Raw genomic sequence first — 23,467 nt, 5'->3', positions numbered from 1 at the left:
GCTGCTGAGTTCAAACAGATTCAGATTTCAAGTTAGTTTTAAAAGGGTTATTACAGTAACTTAAAAGAAGGTCATAGATTCAACCCCCGTTCTCTAAGCCTTCTACAACCTTCTATTATATTGAGCTAATAATATTAGTAAATATGAATACTAAAGTTTTTTATTTTATATTTATTTTGTCTTTTTTATTTATCTATTTACAACACTATGTTTTTTTTTTTTTTTTTTACTTTTTGTTTTCCTTTGCTCTATTCTTTTTTTTTTTTTTTGGGTCATGCTTTTTGCCCTATTCATCTTCCTACATCATAGGCTTGATTACACTAGTGGGTTCTACAATAATTTCAAAAAGGTAAATCCATTGCTCATTTTTGTCAATACCCATGGTGAAGTCTGTTTATATTTCCCGTTTCAGATTCTAGGCCCGTAAGAATGAACTTTGGACCCTAGGTAATTCAAATCCAGAGGATTTTGTCCATCTCCAAACCACCAAAAAACGTTAGAAATAAAAAGTTTCCGACCTGCCGGATTCGAACCAGCGACCTAAGGATTTCTATTAGGGTATTCCTACTACAGTCCTCCGCTCTACCAACTGAGCTAAGGTCGGTTTGTATTCATGGTTAGATATCATTTATTTTAATCTTAACTTTGTCAACTATCAGCTTTCACAATCAATCAATAGAAAGCTCATCAAGACAAACTACTAGTTTTTGTTGATATTAACGTGAAATGAAAATCGATATACCTTCTACAGACCATCCTCTTTTTTTTTTTTTTTTTCAAAGTTAGGTTACAGTTATAGGATACTAAGTAAAATAGAGGAATTTAAATTCATATATTTCTATTTTTTACTACTAACTTCTCTTTAACTTATCGTAAGTAACTTCTTCCAATCCATTTTCCCTTCTTAATTTCACTAGTAATTTTAGACGGTAAATTTGACTTGGAAGAAATTTAAATAAAGCAACATTTAATAGTACAATAATAATAATAATAATAATAATAATAATAATAATAAATAAATCAAGTCTAAAATGTTGTCAAACTATTGTAAAAAAAAATGTTATTTCTGACTAGCTCCTCCATATTTTTTTGTCTTTTTCTCTTCTCACTCTTTTCTGCCTCTACAAAATCATGTTTTGTTTTGAAATGTACATTAGATTAGGACAACAATGTGCTTCACTTTACTAGAAGTCTAGAAAATAGGACTTACCCCTCTCAATCTAGATGTTTCTTTTTTTTTTTTCTTGTCTTAATATTTACAGTTTCATGGAACTTCATTCCTTTAGTGGCACTTTACTCCTGCCCTTAAACAAAAATCTGTCTCAATCAAATATTTCGTTAGGACCCTTAAAATAAAAATTAAACAAAAAAAAGAGAGAGATGATATTTGTAGTCTCGTGCTGAAACTAACACGCATCCCCTTTCTCCCCTTGGATGGGGTGTGGAATCTGCTAAATGAATGAATACCACGCACATTCAAAGGCGAGAAGTGAGTTAGAGTGTCGACTTAGTGTACAAGGCAAACATGAAAAAACAACCTTTTGCTAGAAAAAAACCACCAGACCATCACACAGCAAAGCAAAACACCACGGGACACGTCCCCCAACAAGTTTTGTTGGACTACTTTGGGAAGCTCTTGACTATTAGGGAGATTTTGGGGAAGAATCAAACGAGAGAATTAACTTTAATGGATTATCTCATCTTATAAACTACTCACTCTTCTTTACTTTTTTTGATGTGAGACTAACTTCATGGACTCCTCATGCTTGCAACATTAACACTCTATATATAATATCTCAAAGGGTACATAATTCAATCTCGATGTAATAATTTTTAATGTAGAAGTCATGAGATGCCCAAACCAACCCAAAACCGTTCAAAAAATAATAATGTTAAGGAAAAATATAGGTAATCAACAATATTTTTGAACAATGTGTGAACAATATGAATTAATAGAGTTAAAAGAATAAATTAATCCTAAATTTAAGAGTAAAGTATCGTTTTTGTCCCCAACGTTTGGGGTTTGGGGTAAATCCTATTTGTGTCCCTAACGTTTAAATCGTCCTATTTGTATCCCTAACGTTTGTAAAAGTGATTCAATGTTATCCTGCCGTCAATTACACATCATGGTTTGAGTTTTAAAAATCTCTTCTTGAACTTAGAATACAAATGTCTGGGATAGAATCGATGATCTACTCCGAAAAATAGCTCATCAAATGTTGAAATTAATTCCTACAACATTTATATAATTCACTTTTCTATGGACATAATTGAATCTAAACACAAATAGTGGATATAATATTAAAATCGAACACATCCAAGTGAGATCTAATTGAGAATGAATACATCCAAGTGAGAATAATTGAAAAATATAATCTGATTTGTTAGTATAATTGATAGTAGAATAACATTGAATCACTTTTATTAACGTTAAGGATACAAATAGGACGATTTAAACGTTACGGACACAAATAGGACTTACCCCAAATGTTAGGGACAAAAAGATACTTTACTCTAAATTTAATTAGTAGCATTAAATTAGGATATATTGTATTTTTATTTGATTGGTGGTTGTTCATATTGTTCAAGATGGTCATTGTTTACCTAGCACTCCTGGTTTGTTAAATAATAGGTTAATAACTTACACTTGAGAAAGCAGTATGGGAATATGCAAGACCCTCAAGCCTGCCTTATGGGGAACTTGACATCACAAGAGATAAGAATATTCTAAATCTTGAAATCCTGAAGCATGAAACAAAATGAGTCAAATACTATTAGATATAACAGGAAAGACTGAAAATATTTAGTAAAAATAACAAGATATAATAGAAGTATTACCTTAAATTTGGCCGGAAAACCAAGCTTCTGGATAATTTGAGCATACTGAAGGAAGAAAATGTAAAATTAGACAATGATACAAACTTGTAGGAATAAAGAGCTTCCTAACCCCGCCATATGAAGAAAGAAGAAAATGGATACTCATGCAAATGCAAAGAGGATGAAGACAAATAAGTACTTTATTCTACTCCAAACTACAGAATGAGCAGGGTTATAACCAAACTATAACAAACAACATATTTGACCTGTCTATTTAAGCTCCATTTCAGGAATATTCAGGAACATACATGATAAATAGAAAAGAATAATGCATAAATTTCTTGCAGCCAATTTAGACCGTTGCTCACTCTTTGCTCCAGTACAAACCTAGCCATACCAATGGAAATTAACTTTAGGAATGCAAGCCAAAGCATAAAGAGACAAATTCAACTAAAGCAACAATGATCATCAAATCATGAATAAAATCACAAAGCATGAGCATTATTGAAATCATGATAGCATACAATGAATCAAAGATTCACGCTCAAATTAGCAAAAATAGTTTCTCGATAAAAAATTTCACCAACTTTTTATTTGAGTACAGTGATATCCACTATCATCATTTATGACAGAAGTACTAGGTGAATATTAAGAAACATACCATCTTGCCAGATACAAAAATGAGGGCAGTTGTTTTTGGTTCTCTGATCATCATAATCACTGCAACAAAACGCTGTAAGGGATGATATCACAACTATTAGCACAGGGTAGAAATGGCGAACCAGAATGAGGAAAGCAAGATACATGGAAAAAATACATGTAGTTCCTAAGCAAACCATAATTATGATAGAGTAAAGTGCTTGTAAAGCTTTGAATAAGATGCATATGTTGATTTCAATATCAACTAAGTGAAACTTGCTTTGGGATTGTACTCTGCATTACGAGCTTGAAGTGAAATCGTTTTGAGGTCCAACTTACAGTCCAAATTAACCGTTGACACAATATTTTTGAAGTACAAATAACTTGACTATCAGATTATTCAATTAAGCAAAATCACTAGATGTTCCAATGCTTATAGAAGCAAAGTGATTACATACTCCAAGATAAAAAACCGTAAAAACCCATAACCTCGTTTGCTGAAGATGTAACCAGAAGGCAACCGGACATACCATAGTCAGAGATACAACATTACCACTCAGCTTGTAATTCACAAAAGCAAGATTTTTACTATATAGTTACAATTTCTGTCTTATTTTTTGATAAGTTTAACTAGTTACAAGTTCATAATGCATGCTCCGACACAATTACTAGAACACATTGCTTGAATTGGAATTCAGCATCAGGCCACTTATTCATGATAAAATTGCAACCAATAGCTCAAGAGCTCAAGACCTTCGTATAAAAACGCTGACTTAGCAATCTCATTGCAACCCATGAAGTGACCACTTAGTAATATCTAAACATGAAACACTTGGTGTTGAAAACAAATTATCAAGATCAGATAGATACTCACTGAAGGATAGGCACAATCTCAGAGGGGTGCTTGGTCAGATCCACTGGTTGGCTACCCTCCAATCCTTGGTCAGCCATGAACCCTAATACTATTATACAACATTACACTCAATCTACCAAATTTTCATCTTCTTTTTTTACTTACATAAAAGGAACTATTTCAACCAAAATAATTATTAACAACCCCTCCCCAAAAAAAAAAGACACACCCAGATCTTAAAATGTCCCCAAAAACAAAAATTAGGGAAAAGAATGAAAAAATAAATAGCTGAACACAATTCTTCCCACAATACTATATATTGACCCTTATTCGTAATACGGGGAAACATTTTTTTCGAAAGAACCCCCTAAAAAATAAAAAGGAACTCAGATTCCATACTTTCCCAAAAAGAGTTGAACGAAAAAGTAAAAATGAAAACCTAAAAACTATATACAATTCTCCCAAAATTCTGTGTTCTCCTCTTAATTAAACATGAAATAAAAGGAAGGCTTTGTATATATACGTCAATTGAGATAACAAGCAAGCGAGATTGGACATTTAAGCGCAAAATTAGGTTCGGATTAGGGTTAGGGGTAAACGAGAATCTACAAATCTAGAAAAATTGAAACGAAGTTGAGGTCTTGAGGAGTGAGGTGAGTGTAAGAGAGAATAAAGAGAGCGCGAAAAATTCGAAAGAACGGTTCTTTTATATGAGAAAGCGATGCAGATTATGCAAATTGTTGAATCTACGATGTTATATAAGAGTCTAGTTTAATTATTCTGTTAGTACTATACTTTTGTAAAATTTTTAATTATATTTCTATATTTTTTTTTAATTGGTCTCTATACTATTTTTTTTTTCAATTAAGTCACTCTTAGTAGTAATTGGCTTAATTTTTTTATAGGGACCCAACTAAAGAAAAAAGAATTGGTATAGGGACCTAAATAAAAAGAAAAAAAAGTGTAAGGACCCAATTAAAAAAAAATTGGTGCAAGGACTTAATTAAAAGAAAAAAAAAGTATAGAGACCTAATTAAAAATTTCGCGAAACTATAGGGACCAACAGAGTAATTAAACCTAGACTCAGTTCTAAATATACACCAGATTTATTTTTTATATTTTAATTCGGCTCTAAATCCGATAAAATTTAAATATTTTCAAGTCATAACTACACCGAGTTCAAACCGAGTAAAAACTGGGTCTTTAAAGCTTTAACAATAATTTATAAAGATACTTATTTATGAAGAAACTTATTTATGATGCATTTATTTATAAAGAAGAAACTTGTTATCGAAAAATTGAAATCCATATTTGAAGTTGAAATTATCCATAAATTCTAATTTAATATTTCTTTGATATATTTTCTAATTCAACAAGTGTGATTAAAAATAAAACAATAAGCTTATAATTAATATAACATAATATTAAAATTAATTTAAAACATATATACCTTTTTTAGTTCCCTTAGGGTGCACATGGGTTGGTGAAGCCGGGTTCGCCTTGACTCGGATTTGGTCCGAAATAATGATCGGGTCTATTTTTGAGGTCTATACCCGATTTTAGACCCGGTGAAATCACACCAAATTAATTCCTAAAATGTTCGGGACCGAATTGGGTCTTCGGTCCAGCCCAGACCATGAACACCCCTATTATATATAGAGAGAAATGTTTGGGAACAAAAAAGAGGAAGTGAAAGAAGGATTTGTTCTTTTGGTTATGTTGTGGAAAGATTTAGTAGAGCAACTAGATATCCTTTAAACATTGTCCATTATTCTATCTTTAGATATCTATTTTCATAGAAAGTTATTTATTTTTTATGAGAAGTTACCTATTTTTTAATTTCTCTCTTTTTTAAAGATTAAATGATGGACAATTTTTAAAAGATATCTAATTGCAATGCTATTTTTTAGGAGTGGATGGGGTTTGTTATTCTCACTCTTTGGTTTAAGTAACAGTTTAAGTAACAGCCTCATAGTACCCATTATGAATTATCAATTGCCACATTTGTAATATATGAATTGACTTTGGACGATGGTGAAAGTGAATCCCAAAAAGTTAAAGAAGTTATGTTTGTTTGAAAGGAAAATAAAAAGAAAAAAATGGAGGAAAGAAAATTAAAAAAAAACAGATTATTTTTCGTTGCTTGGTTGAGAAAGGAAATTAGAGAGAAAGAAAAAGAGATGAAAAAAATTTGGTAGGACTCACTAATTTTTTTTCTCTCCAATGTTAGAAAGAAAATAGAGAAAAAATTATTTTCTCTCTATACTTCTTGTTCATACCCTGTCCCAACATTAGGGCCCAGGTCCAAATAAAAGGCCCAATCCAAAGATTGGCTCTCACTCGACGCCGACCTTCTCCTAAGAAGTTGGTCCCAACAACGACTTGGTCAAAAAAAGTCGGGGACGAAGGTTAGCTGGCAGATAACACTCATTCAAATAAGTAACTGCCCCTAAAATTCCTTAACCCACTTCAAGGAGTCATATCTCAACTTCCCTAAGATAAAGGGACGGTTATCCTTCTTAAAAGGTGGAACTACTTCAACGGTGGTTATTGGTTCACCACTATGAATACACTGACACCCCTTAGGTATCTCTAAGTCCCAATACTCTCTAGACTTGCTTAGACCCTTACTGACTTAAGCATCGGAGTGTCTTTGCAGGTACCACCCCCCACTCTCTCTCACATACTAGTCGGACGGAGGCTCCCAAACGCAAACCTGCTCGGAGGCTTCCTCCCTCAGACGATTGGGCCAACCCAACGAGTCTAGTCCACTAATCTCCGGTTACCCCTCATAACATTGGCGCCGTTGCCGGGGACCCGAGAGATCATCCAGTAATGGCGGACAATTCAACAGAAGATGGTCATACGGCGTCTGACTCTGAGCAAGAGAATCTCGATGTTAGAAACAACGACACGGACATAGCCACCCACCAAGGCGCGACCAACTAGAACAGAGAAAGCACTTCTGGGCTGAAAGACCCAAAGAAAAACTCTTCTGAAGGGCGCGAGTCCGGAAAAGAAGGACAACCCCATGCAACCGACTTCATGGGACTGTTCCATGGCCACCAAGGACGTTTGGAGCAGCTGGAGCAGGAGCTAGAACGACAGCAAGAGGCGGAGAGGAACCTGAGGAATGAGATAGAGCGACGAAAGGAGCTAGAAGAAAAGCTCTTAAGGCTAGAGTCCGCTCTCAAAAATCGAAGCTCTCGTAATGACCGAGAAGATTCCCCCTTGGGAGGTGAAGACCCATTCAGTGAGGAAATAATGAGGGCAAAAGTTTTGAGGAACTTCAAAAACCCTGATATGGACCTCTATGACGGAACCACGGATCCAAAGCATCATCTAAGCAACTTCAAAAGTCGGATGTATCTGGCTGACGCTTCTGATGCTACTCGTTGCAAAGCTTTTCCGACCACCTTGTCGAAAGCAGCGATGAAGTGGTTTGACAGCCTCCCTCCAAGGTCGGTCACTAGCTTCGATGACCTCTCGTGAAAGTTCTTAATGCGGTTTTCTATCCAGAAAGACAAAGTAAAGCACGCATCGAGCCTCCTGGGAGTAAAACAAGAGGTCGGAGAGCCTTTACGGGACTACATGGAAAGGTTCAATAAAGCGTGCTTGGAGATTCAAGATCTACCCACGGAGGCAGTAATTATGGGGCTAGTAAATGGACTTCGAGAAGGTCCCTTCTCCCAGTCCATATCAAAAAGGCACCCGACCTCCCTGAACGATGTACAAGAGAGAGCTGAGAAGTACATCAACATGGAGGAAAATGCCAGACTGCAAGAACCAAGTTGGCGACCTAGGCACTCTCACTCATCAAAAGAGAAAGAAAGAGAACCCAAGAAAAAAGAGGAAGTCGGCCCCGAAAGGCCTAGGAGATATCACTCTTATACTCCTCCAAGAGTTTCCCTAGTTGATGTCTACAAGGAAATCTACCATACCGAAAGGCTACCACCCCATAGACCCATCAAAAACAAAAAGAGGGGGAGTTGCGGCGACTACTGTGAGTACCATAAGATATATGGCCACTCAACGAATGATTGTTACGACCTTAAAAATGTGATAGAAAAGTTGGCCAGAGAAGGTCGGCTTGATAGGTATCTCATGGAAAGGTCGGACCATCATGGGAAAAGGAAGCGAGACGATGAGGACCAGAGAGTTCCACCCCCGCAAACCCTAGAAAGACATATACATATGATCTCAGGGGGATTCGGGGGAGGTGGCCTCACAAAGTCGGCTCGCAAGAGGCATTTGAAGGAAGTTTACCAGGTCGGGGGCCAGACTCCCGACGTCCCCACTATCTCATTTACTAAAGAAGATGGACAAGGAATCATACCTGGACATGACGATCCGGTAGTGATAACCATGATCCTTGCCAATGCCCATCTTCATAGAACTCTAGTGGATCAGGGAAGCTCAGCCGACATCCTTTTCAAACCAGCATTCGATAAGCTGGGGTTGGATGAAAATTAGTTGAGAGCCTACCCCGACACCCTGTATGGACTGGGGGATACACCAATAAAACCACTGGGATACATACCCCTTCATACCACTTTTGGAAAAGGAAAAAAATCCAAAACTCTGAGAATCGACTTCATAGTCATTGATGTAGGGTTAGCCTATAATGCCTTAATAGGCAGAACTACCCTAAACCGGCTCGGAGCAGTGGTATCCACCCCTCATCTCTGCATGAAATTCCCAACACCAGAGGGAATAGCAACCATCAGATGAGACCAAAAATTAGCAAGGAAATGCTACAATGAAAGCCTGAACCTGAGAGAGAAAGGAAAGGAGGTGCACACCATTAAGCTCGGAGGAGTCAGAGCTAAGGAAGAGTTGCGACCACAACTTAAGGGAAAAACTGAGGAGGTACAGGTCGAAAAAGAGGAAGGAAAAAATACCAATATAAGAGCCGATTTGAAAGAAGAGTTGAAGGAGAAGCTTATAAAACTCCTACAAGAAAATTCTGACCTCTTTGCCTGGAAAGCCTCCGACATGCCAGGAATAGATCCTGAGCTCATGTCGAACAAACTATCAGTTTACCCCGGATCGTGACCTGTTCAATAAAGAAGGCGGAAGCTCGGACCTGAAAGGGCTCAAGTGGTGGAAGAACAAGTGCAAGCACTCCTAGAAGCCGGGTTCGTCAAAGAGTTCAAATATCCGGCATGGCTGGCAAACGTAGTGCTAGTCAAAAAACAAAACGGCAAGTGGATGATGTGCGTCGATTACACTGACCTGAACAAGGCGTGTCCCAAAGACCCATATCCACTTCCAAGCATTGATACTCTAGTAGACTCCAGCTTAGGGTATCGATACTTGTTGTTTATGGATGCATACTCGGGATACAATCAAATCCCGATGTACAAGCCAGATCAAGAAAAAACATCATTCATCACACCTAGAGCAAACTATTACTATGTGGTTATGCCCTTTTAGGCTAAAAAACGCTGGAGCCACATATCAGAGGTTGATGAATAAGGTGTTTGCATCTCACCTTGGGGGATTGATGGAAGTCTATGTAGACGACATGCTAGTAAAAACCAAGGATGAGACCGATCTCTTGACAGACCTCATGCAAGTCTTCAACACCATAAGGCTACATGGGATGAGGTTGAATCCCGCAAAATGTACCTTCGCAGTAGAGGCCGGAAATTTTCTAAGATTCATGCTTACACAAAGAGGAATCGAAGCTAATCCCGACAAGTGTAAAGCAGTCCTAGAAATGAAAAGTTTGACTTGCTTAAAAGAGGTCCAGCAGCTGAACGGCCGACTTGTCGCCCTCTCTAGGTTCTTGGCAGGATCAGCATTAAGATCCCTACCACTCTTCTCTCTACTAAGAAAAGGATGCCAGTTCGAATGGACTCCTGAGTGCGAAGAAGCATTCCAGGAGTTCAAAAAGTTTTTAAACCAACCTCCCATTCTAACCCGACCTAAAATCGGGGAAGAACTCGTCCTGTATCTGTCGATAGCAGACAAAGCTGTAGCATCAGCTCTAATACGGGAAGATGAGGTCGGGCAACATCCTGTATATTTCACCAGCAAAGTTCTACAAGGCCCTGAATTAAGATATCAAAAACTTGAAAAGTTTGCATATGCCTTAATAGTAGCCTCTCGAAGGTTACGACCTTATTTTCAAGCTCACACAATAAGAGTCTGAACGAACCAACCCATGAAGCAAATCCTCCAGAAGACGGATATTGTGGGTAGGATGGTTCAATGGGCAATAGAGCTATCCGAGTTCGACTTAAAGTACGAAACTCAGACAGCAATAAAAGCCCAGTGCCTCACCGACTTCGTAGCAGAATATGCAGGAGACCAAGAGGAAGAATCCACTACGTGGGAGTTATGCATAGATGGATCCTCAAACAAAATAGGAAGCGATGCATGCATAATACTGGTCGAAAAAGGGGGGACACAAATAGAAGTCTCCCTCAAGTTCGAATTCCTAGCTTCTAACAATCAGGCAGAATATGAAGCTTTGATTGCAGGATTAAAACTGGCAGAAGAAGTCGGTGCAACGAAAGTAGTGGTATTCAGCGACTCTCAGGTGGTGACCTCCCAAATAAACGGAGAGTATCAGGCTAAAGACCCCAACATGAAGAGATAATTAGATAAAACCCTGGAGCATCTTAGGCGCTTTGCAGAAACCGAGATCAAGCATATAACTCGGGATCTCAACAGCAGAGCAGACACCCTCTCCAAGCTAGCAAGTACCAAACTAGGGGGGAATAATAGAAGCCTGATCCAAAAAACTCTCCAAGAGTCCTCTGTAGCAAAAACAGAGGCCAAATAAGACGTCCTTGAAGTTTCCAGATTGGACCTCGGATGGATGAACCCATTAATCGAATATCTAAAATTCGACATCCTACCCAAAGAGGAAAAAGAAGCTAAGAAAATCTGGAAAGAAGCACAAAACTATACTTTGGTGAAAAATAACCTCTACAAAAGGGGGATATCAACACCATTATTAAAGTGCGTTCCGACCTCAAGGACGACAGAAGTCTTAGAAGAGGTCCGCAGAAACCATCTCGGAGCGAGGTCACTGGCCAGGAAAGTCATCCGAGCTGGGTTCTACTAGCCGACTTTACAGAAAGACCCCACCAAGTTTGTAAAAAAGTGTCAGCCATGCCAAATGCACGCAAACTTCCATATCGCTCCCCCCGAGGAGCTCATAAGTATAACTTCTCCATGGCCTTTTGCTAAATGGGGATTGGACCTGTTAAGACCCTTTCCCCAAGCACCTGGACAAGTAAAATACTTGATAGTGGGAGTAGACTACTTCACGAAGTGGATAGAAGCAGAACCATTGGCCACCATCACTGCTCAGAGAAGTCAGAAGTTTCTCTACAAAAATATTATCACAAGGTATGGGGTACCTCACTCCATCACCACTGATAATGGCACTCAGTTCACCGACTCAATCTTCAGAAACCTAGTAGCCAGCATGAAGATCAAGCATCAGTTCACCTCGGTAGAACATCCACAGGCAAATGGCAAGCTGAGGCAGCTAACAAAGTCATATTAGCAGGGTTGAAGAAAAGGCTACAAGATGCAAAGGGAGCCTGGGCTGAAGAACTTCCACAAGTACTTTGGGCTTATCGGACTACGCCTCAGTCTGCCACAGGGGAAACACCCTTCCAACTTGCTTATGGAGTAGAAGCCATGATACCAGTTGAAATCAGCGAGCAAAGTCCAAGGGTGAGTTTCTACGATGAGGTTGGAAACATACAGGGGCACAAAGAAGAACTGGAGTTACTCCTTGAAGTCCGAGAACAAGCCCAGATAAGAGAAGCAGCATTGAAACAAAGGATGAAAAATAGATATAATAAAGGTCATTCAAAGAAGTTTCACCCCAGACGACCTGGTTTTGATTAGAAATGACATTGGAGTCAACAAATCTGGGGAGGAAAAGCTCGCTGCCAATTGAAAAGGACTATACAAAATTAGTGAGGTCTTAGAAAAAAGCTATTATAAGGTGACCGACTTAAACGGCACCGAGCTACCTAGGTCGTGGAATGCTTGTAATATGAAAAGGTACTATAGTTAAAAGCGAACCCCGCTCACTGATGTACTATTTTCCCAACTTCATGGTTTTTTCCCAAAGAAAGGGTTTTCCTGAAGGAAGATTTTTAACGAGGCATCAAAGTGGAGACTAAGGGAAACAAATTGTCAAAGCCCTTAGTAGCAAAAAGTACCTTCGCAAATAAATAAAGATCTTTTTCCTACATCTCTTTATAAGTTCCGTTATACATTATTCTTTCTACGAAACGCGCCGACTTAAGCTCGACAAAACATGAAAATCCCATGAACCGACCTAGATGGTCGTCAGGATGAAACGACGAGGTACAAGTCGGTGTAAAGAGGTCATAAAAGTAGATCATGATAAACTCGGAAATTACCTGACCTACAAGTCAGGAAAACCGAGAAGAAAAATGCATCGCAGAAATAACCTAAGTCACGAAAACTCAATAAATAAAAAAATTGAGTACAAGGAATATGAAAAGAGAAAAAGAAAATCCAACAAAAACCAAAGGCATAGGCTATCCCAAGTCTCTGAGAAAACTCAAAACCGCTAAGACAAAAGACAGCCAGCCAGGATAAATAATTTTTTCAAAGTAAAAAGATCAAAAAGGGTTTTGGAAAAACCTAAACAGAAAGCATGCACACCGCAAAAGATATCCTAAACCCTTATCCAAAAAATGGTATTTTTAAATATTTTGTTTACGGCCACGAAAGGCCAAGAAATGTCAACTAACCACCGCCACCACAAAGAAACAAAATTGTTTAAAAAACAGGGGGCCCACAGGCCGGGCCCCCATATAGCCAGAATCAATTAAGAGGAGGGAAGATCACCATCACCAGGAGAAGGGCCATCACCACCAGGACCAGGGAGAGAAGTCGGAACAGCACCAGGAGGGGGCGGAACAGGCTGATCAGGGTTTTGTGAAGGAACTCCCGAGGAGCTCGGCACGTCCCCCCGAGGAGGAAACTCCATTATTCTTTGCCCCCTCGTCTTCAACTCGGAATCGGCTGCAGGTCGGGGACGGGAGACAATGGCACCGTCCACTACGATCTTGTCAGGATCTAATGGAGAGAGGTCCAAGTCGGGAGCAATAACTCCGACTTGTTCCTTAAATATTCTCCATGCCTCCTCTGCACCCTCAGCGATCGAATCCTCCAAGTCCTAGAAAGCGTCCCGACACTCAGAAAGCTCCTTCTTCAGATCTAGATTCTCCCCAAAGAGCCTAATGTAATTCTGCTCTGCCTTCTTCTTAAGGCCCTCTGCCATGGCACACTGGCCCATCAACTTCTTCTCCCTATCTCGAACTCGATCCTTCTCCTTCTTTAACTTGGTAACCTCCTCCTTTAACTTCTTCTCCTCCCCCTGGTATAAAAAAATCGTCCCCTCAAGCTCCTCAACCTTTCGGGCAGAACCCAAAGAGCTAAGGGGAGTATGTTCAAAAATATCCAGGAGTTTTGTACACACCCCAGCCGTCCGGACGCTCCCCTGAACTATAACATTCAGATGGTTCTGAACCATAGCATCATCCATATTAATTGATGAATGGGAAAAAATATGGTTCCAGACAAATTGGAGACCATCGAATGTAACCCCGGAAGAAGAGCCAGAAGTCTTTCACTTCTTCTTCTCGGGTTCAGGGGAAGATCGGGGCAAAGGGGGAGGAGAAGGAAGAGAGGAAGTAGAGGAAGAGGATACCATGATAGGATGGGAGGAAGTCCCCAAATTATGAGGAGGAGGAGGAGGAGGAGGAAGATTGCCAATGGCCCTTGCCGCATACACCCACGCCCGAGATCTTTTCTTGGCATCTTAAACTTTTTTATAAGAAGAGGCAGAAGCTTTCTTCACCATTTCTAAAAAAGACGAAGGCAAAAAATCAATTTACAAGGAAATCGGAATTCCAGAGTCAGAAATAATTAAAACAAGTCTGAGCAAATAAAAAAAAAAAAATCATATCTACCTAATTGAGTTTGTACAAAGGTCGGAGACTCTTGGAGGAACTTTTTTGTATCAAGATAAGGGGCTTTTCCCCAAACTTCTCGGAAGAACTCCACAATAGCCTCCTCTACCTCGTTCAGATCATCCAGGCTATATTTTTCCATAGGAGAGGCTTCCAACCAGTACAGGGAAAAACGGGGAGAAGAATCTTGATCCAGGAAAAAGGGGTGGTGACCCTCTACGGCTTGAACTTTAAAAAAGAAATTTTTGAAGTCATGGAAAGATTCATCAAAAAGGGTAAAGACTCTCCGGCCTTGGATGGCTCGAAAATACACCCATTGCTGCTTATTGTTTTGCCCGCTAAAGGGCTTGGTCATATAAAAAAGAAAAAAGAAAATCTTCAAAGAGGTCAGAAAATTTAATTCACGGCTGATAAGTTGATAAATTTTCATAAAACCCCAAGAATTGGGGTGAAGCTGAGTGGGAGCAATACGACAGTAAGACAAAACAGCTTTTTCAAAGTCAGAAAATGGCAGAAAGACTCCCAGACGGGTAAAAAGGCTCTCATACATAAAAAAGAAATGAAGGTCCGCATCAGAAACCCTTCCAAAACAAATCCGGTCTTCCGGACCTGGGGTAATTAGTTCATATTTTGGTTCATCCTCATCAAGAACACAAATTCTATGGTGAGTACGGAGATCGGTAATATAGTCAGTATCTACAAGGGGTTCTTCCCCAAGAACTGTAACATCCACCCACTGGGAAAGGGACTCTAAAGAAGACATCTTTTCCTAGTAAGAGGGTGATGGAACCTACAAAGAAAAAAGGGAAAAGAGTCAAAAACAGGGTCTCTATAGGGCCAAGGTAAGATTCTCAGTGAAACAGAAACACTAGGCCTACAGCCAGACTTGCTACAAACACTCCTCTAAGCATGCAAGTAAAGAGCATTCATTAATAAAAGAGGAGGATAGAAAGAACTGACCTTTGTTAAGCGAAGAAAGGCAGAGACGACGGCGACGCGTAGAAGAGAGGAGCAGAAGAAATTTCTTTTCAAACAGAATATGAAGGCAAAAAAGTTTCCAGAAACGAAACAAAGAAAGAGAGGGAAAGTATTTATAAACACGCCAGGGGCATAATAGTAAAAGTCAAAAACGGTCATTAAAGAAATGCACCGTTACCAATGTAATTAGTCCCCGCGTGTAAATACGCAAACTCCTAACGGACGCGACGTTTGATTAGACGCGACTGTTGAGACTTTAAAATCACGTCGGTTTCGAAAAATCATGTCGGTTCCTCATCAGGTCGGCTACAAGCCCGAGCTAAAATACTCGAATCCAACTCTTAAAAGAGATTGCACTCGAGTAGGGGCACTGTTCATACCCTGACCCAACATTAGGGCCCAGGTCCAAATAAAAGACCCAATCCAAAGATTGGCTCTCACTCGACGCCGACCTTCTCCTAAGAAGTCGGTCCCAACAACGACTTGGTCAAAAGAAGTCGGGGACGAAGATTAGCTGGCAGATAACACTCATTCAAATAAGTAATTGCCCCTAAAATCCCTCAACCCACTTCCAGGAGCCATATCTCAACTTCCCTAAGATAAAGGGATAGTTATCCTCCTTAAAAGGTGGAACTACTTCAACGGTGGTTATTGGTTCACCACTATAAATACACTGACACCCCTCAGGTATCTCTAAGTCCCAATACTCTATAGACTTGCTTAGATCTTTGCTGACTTAAGCATCAGAGTGTCTTTGCAGGTACCACCCCCCACTTTCTCTCACATACTAGTCGGACGGAGGCTCCGAAACGCGAACCTACTCGGAAGCTTCCTCCCTCAGACGATTGGGCCAACCCAACGAGTCCAGCCCACTAATCTCCAGTTACCCCTCGTAACACTTTCAATATTATCCCTTTATTTTTTTAATATATTTTATAATACAAGAATAAAACTGTCTTTTTATTACATTTATTTTCTTCTTATTTTCTTTCCATTCAAACACATCTAAAAAAAAAATTCACTTAATTTCTTTTTTTTTCTTTTTCTCTATTTCTTTCGTTCTAATCAAATATAGCCAGGGCCGAATGAATTGTAAAAAATAATTTTTATTTTATTTTTTATTTATATTTTCAAACGGCTAATTAAAAAATTAGTTGTGATTTACCTTAATATTATTATGTTTTTGTATATTATACTAATACCAGGGATAGTTAGTGTAAACTGTAAATAGAAATTGTGAATATTAATGTTAAATAGGACAAAAAATAAATGAAAATCGTAATTAACTATTCCTAAAAGATAAAATTATCTCAAGGAGGTGTATAGTTTGTGAAAAAATTTTAAATTCCTGGGAAAATAAAGTTATAAGTTGCTTCTATAAATTATTAACCTTCGAAGAAGAGTTATAAATCAAAAGTAGTTTTTTTTCTTTTTCATTTTTATGTCAGTAATACAGAGAACAGGACTGAAATAATGATTAGAGAAGGCTCAAACATATGTCACAAAGAGCTTTCGTAAATTTCGTATGCCATTTCCAGCAGAATCAACATATGGAGAAAATTTTTTGAAAGAAAAATAATGCAATCTGAATAAAAGCTTAGTACATTACCATACATGCTTATTGCCTAAAACAACCTCCATATTGATCATTCTATGGTTACTAACATAAAACAAATAATAAAATAAAAATGATAATGATGCAAGTAATAGCCAACCAAGGAAAATTCAGGAACACCATATTCTAAATTCTTAACTAATTTGATTGTGTTATCACATCTGATTGGGCAGATTGTGAATGATTTTGTTGCTGTATCTGCAGCATTCCTTGTGGTTCTTCTCCTTGCCAGTTCCAAACAATGTCCTTAAGTGCAGGCCTAACTTCTTGTTGTAGCAGCTTTTTGTATTCCAATGTGTCTCCACTTGATTTCTTGAGTTCAACAAGGTGGAACACCGGCGTGATCTCGAAAATCTCGGCATCAATTCCCAATGGCCCTTTTCTGCCAGCATTAGTACCTTCTAGCTTGATCAAACCTCTATCTTTCTTCCTAAGTTTCAGTCGAAGGCGCTTGCAAATTTCGTCTAGTTTAGAGATTATGATGGATGCAGGCTTGTTAGATGTGAACCTGACTTGTTTCTTTTGATCAGTTTCCTCGAATAAGCCGGACAAGTCGAATCCAGACGAATAGGAGATAATATCAAACGCATTTAAGTTGCTTGGCTTTGAAAATTCAGGTGTTGATTCAGCAGCAGGGCCGCCATTTTCGCATGATCCAAACACTCCATCAGCATCCAAGGGAGCTAACTCTTTCTCTTCATTGTCATTAGTAACAATTGGCTTCTCTAACCCTTTCTTGAACCATGAACTTTCCATGATTTTAGCCATTGATATCCTTGTCCTTGGATTAGGATCCAAGATTCTAGACAGTAATCTCTTCACATCCGGAGGAAACCAACTCGGAAACTTGAATTGTCCCTTTCCAATCTTCTTATACATTTCCATCAGATTCGAATCTCGGAAAGGAAGATAACCTGCCAAAAGAACATAAAGTATGACTCCACAAGACCATATATCAGCTTTGAAGCCATCATAGCCCTTTCTAAGTATCACTTCTGGAGCAACATAGGCAGGGGTGCCACAAGTAGTATGGAGTAGTCCATCTTGGTGTCTAGATTCAGCAATCGCACTTAGCCCGAAATCTGAGACCTTCAAATTCCCATTTTCATCCAATAGAAGATTCTCCGGCTTGAGATCCCGGTGGCAAACGCCTCGGCTGTGGCAATAGTCCACAGCACTGATCAATTGTTGAAAATATCTTCTAGCATCATCCTGCTTGATCTTTCCTTTTAGTACCTTGTTGAAGAGCTCGCCACCTTTAACATATTCCATGATAAAGTAGATCTTGGTTTTGGTGGCCATTACCTCATAAAGCTCAACCACATGTGGATGCCTGATTAGTCTCATCACTGAAATTTCGCGCTTAATCTGATCAATCATCCCCACTTTCAGAACCTTCTCTTTATCGACTATTTTGATCGCCACGCTTATTCCGGTTATAAGGCTCCTTCCATGGTAAACTTTGGCGAAATTTCCTTGGCCTAACAATCTCCCTAACTCGTATCGTTGCATAAGCACGCCTCCTTTCTCTTCCATTTTTACCAGCACCTTCTTCTATACCAATAGTACTAAATAAGTATAACTATGCAGCTGGAACCGGAATCTGCTTCTCAAGATGTCGAAAGCTTAACCGTCCTCACAAACATCGTATTTTGAAATCATACAATGGTTAAGATCTCTATTCAAATCAGTAAGTTGATGATAAGGGCAGTGAACTAAACATTCAATCTTGTCAAAGATGAATAAGGGTTGTTCATATGGAAGTGAAAGAACTTTATCCTCGGAGAAGGAACTTTCGACTATCAAGCACATCTTTCAGCATTCCCTGGTTTTTGTGATGAAACAGAGAGAATCTTACAAATTTTGTAGAACAATCAAGGAGTAAAGCAAACCTTTCAATTACTCTGCATATATGAAAGGCACACCTGAAAGAAAGAAACAAAGAAACAAAGAAAGAAGGAAAAATTTAATAAGTAAACTACATCAAAGTTTTATGTCCCTTAGCAGCATAAGATTCAGAAGATCCTAATTAATTTTAACCATAACCTTTAATTTATATTAAGACTCACAAGAAAGAGTAAGAAGACATGTTAACATCCTAAACCTAAATCTTGTTTTGGATTAAACAAGAGATAAAACCATGATCATGCATTGATTCAACTCAATTTTCTAAATTTGGGATAGTTTTGGAAGGGGAAAAAAAAGTTCAGTTCTGTAAGGTAGCAATTAGGCAAAATAACAGCAAAGAGTTGCCAACATTTTCCAATTTCCATACACATGTGATTCAACTTCCATTATATATTTATAGTCAAGAACAAACTTTGGCAATCTATCTAACTATTTTCTTGACATTTTCACATGTCACAAGTTGTTGTTATCAACTTATCATACAATTGGGCAAAGTGTTGTGATCAAGATTCCAAAAACAATTATCACATGTGTCTGTAATACTGTAATAAAATCAGAATAGAAGCAACAAAAGCAGAAAAACAAAATCTTCTTCAAGAAATTCCCATTAACAGAAAGTATATTAAAAAAAATGAATGGTTTTAAAAGATATATAACTTTGGTTGTACACATAAGATTTCAGTTCATATAGTTAGATTGTGGTTAAATTAAACCTAAATAAGTCCTTTCATTCAGTTTTATCATAACTTCTCAAACACTGATTTAGAATCAACCAAAATCCTCGAACAACTAACTAACTGAATAAGATTAGGTGTGAAAAAAAAAAAGCAAATACCCAAAGAATAACAAAATAAATAAATGAAGAGAAAAAATAAACAAAATCTAATCTAAAAAGGTGCTATATATATCAATGTCATTTAAAAAGGCTTAATTCAACGCTCAGAGAATCTCAGATATCATAAAAAGGTGAACGATTTAGCCTTGAAAAAATAAATCTAGAAATAAAACTAAAAACTCGAGAAACAAAAATCTGAATGAACAAATTAAACAAAACCCGAAAACAATTCCACAATGATATAATATTATATCAAATTTCCAGAATCTGAAGAGTAGGAGAAGAGTTTAACATAGATAACGATGAGAATTAAACATGCATAAGGAAAACATATCATAGTCCATAGATTTGTTAAATAAATTTACCTGCTAACTAATTATTTGAGTGAGATGTATATGTATGGCGATGTTTTGTTCTGAATGTGGTGTGTTTTGGATGCAAATTCAATGATGAAGAATAATGAAAGAGAGATTTGGAACTTGAGAGAACCCTTTTAAAGTGTGTGTGTGAGAGAGAGAGAGAGAGAGAGAGAAATGTAAGTATGATAAGAAAATGATGTAACCATAGAATATTCTAACGCATTCTATACTGCTTCTCAACACTCCAATCATTTGTATATTTTTATTTTTTATTTGTTTTTCATAATATATACTAATAAATGTTAAAATTACTTCGGAAGTTAATATTCTTTTGAATAATAAATTTATACTTTATATTTACGTCTAAAATATTTTGAAAAAGGAAAAGTGGAAAACACATTAATGTATGGCATTTTCGAAAAAGGACTACAACGATCTGGTTGAAATTTTTTTGTTTTGTTTTGGTTAGTTATTTAAATATTAAAAAAAAAATTCATCTTAATAATAGTGAATCTGTTGGGAAGAAAGGAGAAATAGATACTTTCCATTTTTTTTAATAATTGAGAGATAAAATGTGATCTTTTATCATTAATTTTATAAGTGGGACCAATAATAAATATGAGAGAGAGCAATAAAAGATTAGAAATCACACTTTACATTCTCAATTTTTTTAAACAATTGAGAGGATCTATTCCTGTGAGTGTGATGCCTTTTCAAACCGCTTTTTTCTATTTAAATAAAAAATTTTATATTTTTTTAAGTGATAGTAAAATGAATTATATTTTTAAATTAATCTCTACATACAAGTCATTTAACCAAATAAATTTAATAATTCATTTATACTCATGTGTTTCTGCTGCAGATTCATCTTTTTCATCACTCCTTCGTCATCTTCTTCTTCTTTTTTATTATTTTTCTTTTTCGTTATCGTCGTCACCTCCTCCTCCTTTTTTCTCGTTTTCTTCCATCATGATCATCATTGTTATAGTTATTGTCGTCTTCTTCTTATACGTATCGTCGTTATTGTTATTGTTGTCGTTATCATTATCCAAAATTTTTACCATAGAATTTTCTCAAGTTTATTCTTGTTTTACTCTTTTAGCAAGAATAAAAACAAAAAAATTAAACAAAGAAGAAAAAATATATAATATTATAAAATTACTTGAAAAAAGATGAATCTACATTTATTCAACTAAAAGAAAGAAAGAAATAAGAAAAAAAGAAGAAGAAAAAAATGCAATATTAAAGAAAATATTTCTGTGTATTTGTAGCAAATTTCGGTGTAAAACTAAGATATTTTTGTGTATCGATAAGTTATGCATAATTCAAAATTTTTCTTCTTCTTCTTCTACCTTCTCACGTTTTTTCTTATTTTATTCTCTTAATAAGAATAAAAATAAAAAAATTAAACAAAGAAAAAGAAGAAATACATAATGTTGCAAAATTATTTGGAAGAAGATGAACCTGCATTCATTCAACTTAAAGAAAGAAAGAAATAAGAAAAAAAAAATACAGCATTAAGAAAAACATTTTTGTGTATTTGTAGCAAATTTTGGTGTAAAACTAAGACATTTATGTGTATTGTTAAGAATTTTTGATGTATTTGTACTAATAAGTTCTGCACAATTCAAATCTCTTCCTCTTCTTCTTCTTTATCTTCTACTGCTTCTTCTTCTTCGTCTTCTTATTTCATTTTCTCATAATTTTTTGGTAGGAAAAAATTAAACAAAAAAAAAAAATATATATATATATATAATATTACAAAATCAATAGAAAGAGGAGAAAGAAAAAAAATGTAGCAATAACAGCAATAATAAAAAAAATAATAAAAAGAATGAAACATGTAAAAAAAGAAAAAGGAACGTGAAAAAAAAGATAAGAAACAAAAAAAAGGAGAAGGAGGAGGAATGCAGAATACAAATGTTAATAGAAAAATGATATAATTTTACGTAATTACTTACGTAAATAAATTTTATTGGATTAGGATTAATTTATTTAGATTTGTTTGCTCAAAAAATTTGTATAACTGAACTGTATTTTTTTTTATTATACTCAATTTTGTAAGTATTCAACTGAGTCTGCAAAATTAAAGAATAGTGCAATTTTGCAAAGCAAAATTAAAAATGTATATACTCTGAGGAAGAAAAAGTGATATCATCAAGTTCACTGCACAATTTTCTATTATTTTCAACCACTTATTAATATTTCTTATTTTTAAATTTTTTTTATCAATTTTAAAAATAAATATAAAAAATATCTCTCATTTAATTTATATAAAATATAAAAAATAAAAAATAATAAAAACAGAAATTTAAATTTTGTTTTAGTTCAAATTCAGTAAAATATGCATTTTGAACTTATAATTTTCAAACAGAACAATTATCGATTTTTTTTAATTTATTAAAAATATTCTTTTGTTCATTGACATATAAAGAACTATTACAAAATTGAAAATTAAGATAAAAATATATTTTTTGAAAAATTAAAATATAATATACAAAATTATAATAGTTTCTAGTCTTTCTACTATCATTTAATTGAGAAATAAAAAAATTATTTAAATTAAAAAGAAGCCCATATTCGTACATGCTATGAACCAAACAAGCAAAGAATAATGGTCTTCCTTGGACTCAATGCGATCCAATAACATTGAAACACGTGGCGTGATAGTAGCTGCTCCAGGTGCAACCTTCCCGTGTTGCTGGGTAACAATTTGACACGTGTAATACAATGATTGGTGGAGAGCATGAAGCAGTCTCTTCCAGATTCAGATTCTGGCGAACATGTTAATAATAAGTCATTAAGTCCTATATCTACCCCATTAATTAACTGGCCTAGGCTAAGATTCACTTAATTCTTTTTCAATTCTTTACAAAACTATATGTTTATAAATAAATTATTCAACAAACGAGTCCAAGATATTACCTTATTATAATAAGTGACGTATTGAGTTTAAAAGAACATATGTGGCAATATATATTTCTTTTTCATTGATGATTTTCATTACCTCATCAAGTCCTCAACAAATTAAGCATACACATGTGATTTATTATTCTCACGACAGCAATGCTAGAAAACAATCACAACACATCCTTTAAGAATGTGTATGATTTATGTTGTGCCACGCTGCCACCACAGAAACACACAAACAGACAAAAAAAAAATGGTGAAAGCGAGAGATTAGATTAGAGAGATGATAGTTAATCATGTGTTGAGTAATGACAATAATATGTTTCTTATTACGCAATTAATTAAACAAATAAGCAAGGGAAACGATCCAAGTGAGTGATTGAGAAAAAGCTTCACGGTAGTGTCACATCCATGACGGTGTATTTTGAAGTTTATGTTTTATGTGAGACAAATTAAACATCAGCATTTCACAAAACATGAAAAGACTCTATATGTTGTTAATAATCATAATTTCTTTTAAGAAGTTACATATTGTGAATTATGGAAAGGGGACCCTTTTTTAACTTTATTTTC

At 36.3% G+C, this 23,467-nt stretch overlaps 2 protein-coding genes, 1 non-coding gene and 1 pseudogene across 3 annotated transcripts; 1 reads left to right on the top strand and 3 right to left on the bottom strand.

Moving 5' to 3' along the window:
* Positions 1–512: 512 nt before the first annotated feature.
* Positions 513–604, bottom strand: TRNAY-GUA (transfer RNA tyrosine (anticodon GUA)). Its single transcript is given in 2 exon segments — positions 513–548; positions 568–604. It is a non-coding gene; the product is annotated as a tRNA-Tyr (tRNA).
* A 384-nt stretch (positions 605–988) lies between these two features.
* Positions 989–5,033, bottom strand: LOC112730487 (TATA-box-binding protein-like; annotated as a pseudogene).
* Positions 5,034–10,478: 5,445 nt separating this feature from the next.
* On the top strand, positions 10,479–10,916 carry LOC140176857 (uncharacterized). Its single transcript, XM_072208412.1, has one exon. It carries the CDS (start codon positions 10,479–10,481, stop codon positions 10,914–10,916), a length of 438 nt encoding a protein of 145 aa, XP_072064513.1.
* A 5,848-nt stretch (positions 10,917–16,764) lies between these two features.
* Positions 16,765–20,210, bottom strand: LOC112728143 (CBL-interacting protein kinase 2). The gene is made up of 2 exons (XM_025778173.3): positions 19,991–20,210; positions 16,765–18,807 (listed from the first exon to the last, which is right to left on the bottom strand). The coding sequence occupies exon 2, from the start codon at positions 18,416–18,418 to the stop codon at positions 17,021–17,023; it is 1,398 nt and encodes a 465-aa protein (XP_025633958.1). The 5' UTR covers positions 18,419–18,807; positions 19,991–20,210; the 3' UTR covers positions 16,765–17,020.
* Positions 20,211–23,467: the final 3,257 nt, after the last annotated feature.

Source organism: Arachis hypogaea, chromosome 12, assembly GCF_003086295.3.
Source record: "Arachis hypogaea cultivar Tifrunner chromosome 12, arahy.Tifrunner.gnm2.J5K5, whole genome shotgun sequence".
NCBI classification, from domain to species: Eukaryota; Viridiplantae; Streptophyta; class Magnoliopsida; order Fabales; family Fabaceae; genus Arachis; species Arachis hypogaea.
Note: the sequence above shows the minus strand (reverse complement) of the source record. Positions and strands in the feature narration are given on the sequence as shown.